This window comes from the organism of the source record quoted next, unplaced genomic scaffold (assembly GCF_019419815.1).
Source record: "Pyrus x bretschneideri cultivar Hongxiangsu unplaced genomic scaffold, Pyrus_bretschneideri_v1 Contig16, whole genome shotgun sequence".
NCBI classification, from domain to species: Eukaryota; Viridiplantae; Streptophyta; class Magnoliopsida; order Rosales; family Rosaceae; genus Pyrus; species Pyrus x bretschneideri.
The window spans coordinates 5,845,600-5,853,270 of record NW_025999457.1 but is presented as its reverse complement, the minus strand read 5'-3'; the positions used below and the strand labels follow the sequence as shown (position 1 = coordinate 5,853,270).

The window sequence follows — 7,671 nt, the reverse complement described above, 5'->3', positions numbered from 1 at the left end:
CAACCTTGAAGACCTTGACTAGATCTGGCATCTTTTCCATGTACATCGCAAAACGATTTCGTAATTTTACTCCACGTTTCTCGCTTATCCATCTCATTACCCATAATCGGGTCATGAGTAGTGTGAACCCAATATTCACACAACGTAACATCTTCAATGAGCTTCCACGAAGTCATTTTTTTCTCTCAAAGTGTACAAAATATTCAAATGTAGAAAGTGTAGAAAGTGTAGAAAATATTGAAATGTGGTGTAAGGTGGAAGACGAGAGTTAGGTATTTATAGAAAAAAAATTAATTTTTTAAAATTTTCTGTATTTTTTAAAAAAATTTCACAATTTTTAATTAATTTTTAATAAATTTTAATGTTGTAATTAATCTGGACCATTGGATTTGAAAAATAATCAAATCCAACAGCCAACGAGTTGCCACGTGGCCAACGGTCAAAATTCTGACCGTTGGGCCTTTTTTTTTTGGTGAAAAAAATGTGGACTATTGATCTGTGATAGGACGGTGCATTTTAAAAGTCAAATTAAAATTTTTTTTACCGTTGGAAATCCAACGGCCTACAAAAACTAGCCGTTGGAAATCCAACGACTCTGAGGAGGGCCACGTAGCCCTCATCCAGGTAAACACAAGTGGGCTGACAAGCGGGCCTCGCCGCCTGCACCCTTGTCTCCTACTCGAGCCCAGTCACGAGTGTTGTGCACGTGCCAGCCACATAGGCCGACTTCTGGGTCTGTCCGAAATGGGCTGGTTTGCTGCCTAGCTTGGGCTGGGTGCCAGGCTGTTTTGCGGGCTGGAGCAATTGGATAGGGTGCTGGCCTGTGTTTTGGACAGGGTGCTGGGCAATTCCACCTCCGGTGGAACTGCTCTAAAGAAGGCCTTAGGCACTTTTAAATTGACCGTTAAGAGTTTCAGGCTTAGAATGCTTGGTAAACATGCAAATAAAGCTTTACAACTTAGAAAGTTTGAGATATAAAATAAGAGATTGGGCAAACTTTCTTGTCAGTCTGGCAAGTTCTTGATCACTCTGTGGAGACTACGAATTTGCTAATTCAAGCTGGACTTTTAATGGAAATCGATACTACAAGTGTTTTAGCAGAGCTATAAACATAAAGAGAAATATATACAAGTACAGAGCTGTTGTATATACATGATTGACATTCCTTCCACTTCACGTTTTAAACTCCTCAAATAATTTCTTTCCTCCAATACCCAACCCACTTAAACAACCTAATGGCTTAGCCCCATCCCGTTTGGAGAATAACCCTTATGGCACGCCTGAGTTAGTTATTCTCGCAATTCAGATAAGATTTAGTTCGTCACTTCTCTGAAAGCATGGTTTTTGCCTCCCTCTTTCCTCCTCCTTGGAGCTTGTCCATTCGTTGAGTGATCACTTGCTCTCACGTTTGAGTGTTTGCTTGTCGTTTAGGTCGGTGAGTGAGATTTCTGCTCATTGTAGTCACCTCTGGGGTTCTTAGCACATGGATAGTACCAGGACCCTTGTGCCCCGGCCCTTGATTAGATGAAGTTGCCCGCCCTATGACTCACAATTTAAAATGAGCCTTGCAACGAGACGCGGACATTCCCTATGCTGCAATTCCCTTCGGTCCGTTCCTGGGTTGGGTTAGGGGAACATATGAGCAATTGCCTTCGCAGATCCAAACATGCTCACAAGGTGCACAATAAGAATAAGACCAATAGAGACTTCATAAGGGAGAATTTGAGTTGCAGATCGTAATGCTTCTAGAAAGACATTTCAAATATAGAGGAGTGAAAGTTCCCAACAATCAACAAGTTGATCATACCCTTCTTTGAACTGTACGAGCACGTCCTTTGTCATACCCACCCAACAACACCCCCCCCCCCCACCATGACGCTTATGGCTCTATACCCCAACCCAACTTGCCTTTGCCCCCGGTCCTCCTTTTCAATTCCTCGGGGGGGCGGATAGTGGGGGGAAAGGGGGCATGGTATTTGCTTTTGACTAATAGAAAGCATTCTTCTTTTATCCATCCTGACTCCCAAAAAATAACAATCGGAAAAGTTGCACTTGCCGCGTCGGAGACATCTTTATCTAAGAGGAGGCTTCGTCATCTAGCTCCTAAAAAATGATGTTAGGATCGGCCGGCTCATCATTGGAATCTGAAAATAAAACAGAGACAAAACGGATTGTTTTAGTCACATATGTAATGAAAAACTTACCCTGCAAATTAGATCTCCCACTTCAGAAAAACTACAAGTCTGTCGCGTAAAAAGTGCTTTTCTGCTTGTAAAAACCGTCTTCGTTTAATGCACTCTAGAAAGAAGAATTGTCGCCAACAATGCCACGCCAAGAGAACTTTAATTGTTATTTTTTTGGGGGGTCAGGATGGACAAAGCAATTGGACCTCGAACAGGCGTTATTTTAAGTCTAAACACAGTTATGATAGTTTTCACTTTTCACAACGTCAGTGTTTGTTGCAATCATGTTATGAAGCAGATGGATTGCAAGGGGAAAATAAATAAAAAATCGAATTGCTGCACAAACTGAAATTGTATTTCTATCCTCAGTTTTGACAAAATCTAGTGTTTTATCCGACGACACAACATCTGAGATCAGTACATAATTTAGTTATAATCACCCAATCCGATGCAGACGCAGATAAGGTCAGATGATGTGGGACAACATAAGTTAAAAGCAACACATGGTTTGATAATCCGATCCAATCAACCCCTCAGTGAGTACTTTTTCCCGGTAAAAGGCTGGAACTTCGGGTCTTCTTTCACTTCCGGTTGCTTCTCTTTCTTAGTCTCTTTTGCAGCTTCCTGCAGAATTGAATAGATAAAGGGTGATTTACCATCAGCATCACATCAAACTGGCAACGTTCGTAATATAATTCCAAAGTTGAGTCATGAAACAAGTGAACCAAAGAGTACCATTTTTGTTTCCTTTGGAGTGCGACTGGCATTTCCTCCGAAAACAAGTTTTCCCTGAGCCTGACGACTGGTAGCTTGTGAACTAGATACTGTAGAAGATTGTGCATTTCCATTGGTGACTGCAGGTTTCTTGTCTTTAAACCCTGAGGAAGCCGGTGCTGGCTCATATTTCAAAGGTTTGCCATCCAAGCGTCTTCCAGATCCAGTAAAAGGGTTAAATTTAGGTTCAGCCTCAGCAGGATCCTCTTCAACTGCAAGAAATTCAGAAACTCGTAAAATTCCTTTCTGTTCTCTTCTTGGACAATGGAATACCATTATGTTGAAATACATGTAGTGTTCAAAATTAAGAGGACTACAGAACTATGTAATTTCTGTGACTTGAATAAAACCTTTAATCACCACTATATGCTAGAATGTTTATAGTTTCAATTCCAGCCTTCAAGCAGAAAATGTAAACATTTTTCCAGTAATTGTTAATTTACTGGTTTTCTGTGGTTAAAGTTTTCTACCAGTTTGTTGAATGTCAAAAAAGTTGAATATTATGAGGATTCAGTCAAAGGACTCAACCCAAAAGGTCTAATCAACAATATGTATGTCAACTGTAGCAAACAACACAGAAGATCTTAAAAAATTCACCGGGATGGCCAAGTGGCAGTACGCTAGGTAAATCTCAGGCATTTAGCAATCTAGCTTCTTAGTGAATGAATCCCCTAGCAGGATGAAAATGTATATTGCCTATGTCTGAATACACTAGAACAAAATTTCCCAGCACAGCTGACATACAATACAAGAGACAAACCAGATAAACCCACTCAATCTCAGAAAAGAGCAAGGACAGGAAATAAATAGTTTGAGGAAGGAAAGGGCACAATAAGGAAACAAAAGAGGAATCCAATCAACGACAAACCAAGAACTGAAATAAACAAATAGAAAAGCCGGAAAAATTATGCCAGCCGTGCTTATGGCCACGAGGATAGAAATCCGTACCTTGAGCAGTTGCCTTATTTAGAGGGACAGCAGGCCTTTCAGGTTCCTTATAGTCAAGCGGAGGTGCAAAGTCCACCTCACAGTCTGTCTCAATAATAGTTATTGCATGAGAAGGTTTCGTTTCTATAATATCTATATAATACTTCTTGTTGTTGTATGCTACCATAATACTGTCCCCAGTGGTTAAGCAAGAAAAATTCCTCAGCGTCGTCTCCAAGCTGCATTGCAACAAGATAATCAACTTCCTTGGCATCAGAACATTAACAGAAAACTTAAGAAACAAAATCATGAAATGATTGTCACAATAAATAGATAGTTCCATGGAATGAACATGGAAGAGGTACTCAGCATAAAATAGATACGCCACTCACACAATACATATTACAAAGAAAACTCAACAAGAAACATTAACAAGTCATATCAATGAATCATTTACTTACATAGCTTTTGGATAATGAATATGGAATAACATATGAATCATTTACTTACATAGCTTTTGGATTTGAGATATCTAGAAAGTCCTTTGTATGGGGTTGTAATTTAACATATGTTCCCTTCGGAAGAGTCGCATTTTTCACTCGCACAATATCCCCTTCTTGCAAAAGCATATTCTCCATCATCTAAGAAATAAAAACGCCAAAAGGAAACAGCTCAAGGTAAAGATCAGAAGGCATTTTTGGCTGCAAAATCAACTTCAAAGTAACTTTCCCCAAGTAAAGCCGTGCATATATTAGAAGTTTAGAGCACACTGAATTCTTACCCAATATGGCATATAGATCATGCCTTCTTCTGCAATGAACTCCAGCACCCCACAATGAGAGACCCGGTCAACAGAATCATTTCGAAGCTCAAACAACATTGGATAATCAATGTGTAAAGATGCTGTATTAGGATCAAATTAGCATTAATATATCATAGTTGGCAACTAATACGAAATAAATTCATCTGACATAGAAATCTTCATAACAAAGGACTAAAGTAAAACAACTCACCAAGACGGTCAAGGGCTGAAGGAGGCATTATAACTGAAAAATAAGTAAGATAAAAAAAAAAATTAGGAATACACAATAAAAGGAAAACCTAACCAAAATAATTGACAAGTTGGATACTTACTTTTATCACCACTTTCAATTTGTGGCTGAAAATAAAAACAAAAATTTGATTTCAGAATAAAGGAACTGAACAAGTGAGAAACAAAATACTAACAATCACGGGGGAGGGGGAATTCATCCAGTAGAAAACCAAAGCCTAGTAACCAAGTGTGTATACATTCACACCACAGCTACAAAATAATTTACTCAGGAATCTATACATGTACACAGGGTTAGTATCTGGTGACACACGCTTTTGACACATATTTTCACAGACGATTTCTTGAGGCCCACTCCATAATGTATTTCAACGATCCAACCATCTATCTTTTATGTCTTACTACCTCCAAAGATCATGTCTTCCAAAAATACCAAAATCTGAAATGATATGACGTTGGATTAAATTTAGTGTTTCTTTGTAGAACCGTATTCGTCCATTTTCTTCACCACAAATGAATGTCTTAATGGTTTTGGATTTGTTCAATTTTTTGCAAGGATGATCTAGGAATGATGTACTAAAATATAGACGGTTCGGATTATTGAAATACATTACGAAGTGAATCCCTACAAAATGGGTTTCAAAATGTGTGTTGAAAGCGTGCGTCCCCATATCGCAACCCATATATATATATATATATATATATTTGTTCAACACAATAAACGGAGTGTATATAATTAATACAAGAGGTATATGAGAACTGTTTAGTTAAGATTTTTGAACACGGGAGAGAAGAAAGAAAATGAAAGGATGCCTTCCACTAAGGACAATAACCTATCCCTTAACTGTGCTGAGACATATACATAGTTTGAAAAGAAATGAAGAATTTCAACCTTTTCAATGAAAGATGCTGGATAACATCGATATGTCTGCTCAAACGATGTCCCACGATACCCGTATCCATAAAAATCCTGCAACAAGACAGACAAATTTTGATAAACATTCAGGGTTAATCAAGAATAACAGGTTATAGCACTTCATGAAATTTGAATGGAGAACAATGCATAAGAACAATCTCTTCAAGTCACAAAAACCAACCAAAATAAACGGCGGCAGTTAGCATATTTTTATTCACAAAAAGAAAAAAAGAAGTGATAGTAATATCTAAATTGGTCTGCAATAAGTTAATATTAGATGACTAGCATTAGTCTTAAAAAGACCCCGCAACTAGTAACTTCTCGCATCACATGACAATGCAAAGTAGACAGTAAGCTACGGGTTAAACTCAAAACTTCTCAAACAATTACCACCTCAAAAGCTGGTATCAGCGTTACTCATACTGAACCAGGAGTAAAGACTTTACATAATCTATGGTTTTAAGTAAAGAATGAACTAATCTAGTCAACAATATACTCTTCAACCCAGAAAATCATCACCTGCCCGTTGGTACTGAGTAATTAAACAGCGAAAAGTTAAACCTTTTCTATTCTTTTACATATATAACAAGATATACTAAGCAAAACCCATACCATATTGACTGCGTATTGATTTGAACACCGGTTATCAACCTCCGAAAGCTCCCTATCAAAACAAAACAAAAATACAGCTCAATGTACTTGCACAAAACCAAACAATCAACTACTGAAACTATCATGAGTCCATAAATTGAAAGCAAACAACCCTAACGAGCAACTAATGCCCACATCAAAGTAACCACATTATTCAAAGGTTCCAACTTTTCCAACTTGTATCAAATTTCCTTTGTTTTTCTCATTGCACCGGAGCGAAAAACTCAGGCTACAATGAATCAAATAAACAATTACATTATAAAATTAACAAATATATAATCACATATCGCATTCAATTTCTGAAAAAAAAAAGATAACTAATCAATCAAATACTAGAATTGCAGACAACCATTACTCAAAACTCAACCCAATATTTAGCTTAATTAAAAAAAAAAAAGCAAGATATAACCTTTGTTTCAAAAGAAAACAGTACGGTCAGAAACAGAAAAACTGAGAAATTTGAGGGTGTTTTGTTAGGTAGGAAAAATTGGATGGATCTAGAACCGTAATTAGATTATGAATTGGAAAAACCAAACGCGAAACAAAACGGTAACTAATTTGAAAAAGCGGGTGAGAATTCTGATACCGTCAGATGGAGAGAGAAGGAGAAGAAGGAGCAGATGAAGAAGTAGTACGACGATGTTGGAATATGTTTTGGGGGGTGAGAGTAGAAGAAATAGTTGGAATGTAGCGCAAGAAAAGGCTAAGATGCGCCTCTATGCGTTTTGTGCACGCCATGGTGTTGGCCCATGCCAATGTATCTCATCACTTTTGGTGATGTTGGCCCAAAATTAACATCTACACCAAGGCCATGCTTGTGTTCTTTTAACCCGAACAACTCGAAAGTTAAAAAATTACACACCAAACGAAAGTAACGTTAATACAAATAATCCGAAAAATTCAGAACCTCAACTTCTGGGATATTGTAATAGCAAATAATTTTTTAACCCGTGAGTTATTAGTTCTTCAATCACTTTTTTTATTTATTAAATACTGCCTCATTCTTTTTAATTTTCTTACACCTAAAATAAACACCAATTTTGTCCGACGTGAATATCTCATCCTCAGTGACATAAATGTTGGGTCGAGCCATTGCATCAGGTTCCTTGAGCAGTATCCCATCCGCATAAATGGTGGAACGACAAGTAAAGGAATTATTGATGGGGAAA

The 7,671-nt window shown here is 37.7% G+C and overlaps 1 protein-coding gene across 2 annotated transcripts; it reads right to left on the bottom strand.

Annotated features, from left to right (window-relative positions):
- Positions 1-2,500: 2,500 nt before the first annotated feature.
- On the bottom strand, positions 2,501-7,188 carry LOC103966942 (ubiquitin recognition factor in ER-associated degradation protein 1). 2 transcript variants are annotated; one of them, XM_009380177.3, is made up of 10 exons: positions 7,089-7,188; positions 6,464-6,515; positions 5,828-5,905; positions 5,019-5,043; positions 4,898-4,930; positions 4,666-4,787; positions 4,395-4,525; positions 3,906-4,123; positions 2,919-3,169; positions 2,501-2,807 (listed from the first exon to the last, which is right to left on the bottom strand). In XM_009380177.3, exons 2-10 carry the CDS (start codon positions 6,464-6,466, stop codon positions 2,709-2,711), a joined length of 960 nt encoding a protein of 319 aa, XP_009378452.2. In that variant the 5' UTR covers positions 6,467-6,515; positions 7,089-7,188; the 3' UTR covers positions 2,501-2,708. The 2 variants fall into 2 exon arrangements, with proteins under 2 accessions (XP_009378452.2, XP_009378453.2); XM_009380178.3 differs by lacking the exon at positions 7,089-7,188 and adding an exon at positions 6,912-7,060.
- Positions 7,189-7,671: the final 483 nt, after the last annotated feature.

Excerpts from the sequence above, each read along its gene's own strand:
- LOC103966942 (XM_009380177.3), bottom strand. Across the intron at positions 5,044-5,827 it reads CAGCATCTTTCATTGAAAAG|CCACAAATTGAAAGTGGTGA; the intron begins GTTGAAATTCTT and ends TTTTATTTTCAG. Across the intron at positions 2,808-2,918 it reads CTCCAAAGGAAACAAAAATG|GAAGCTGCAAAAGAGACTAA; the intron begins GTACTCTTTGGT and ends TCAATTCTGCAG.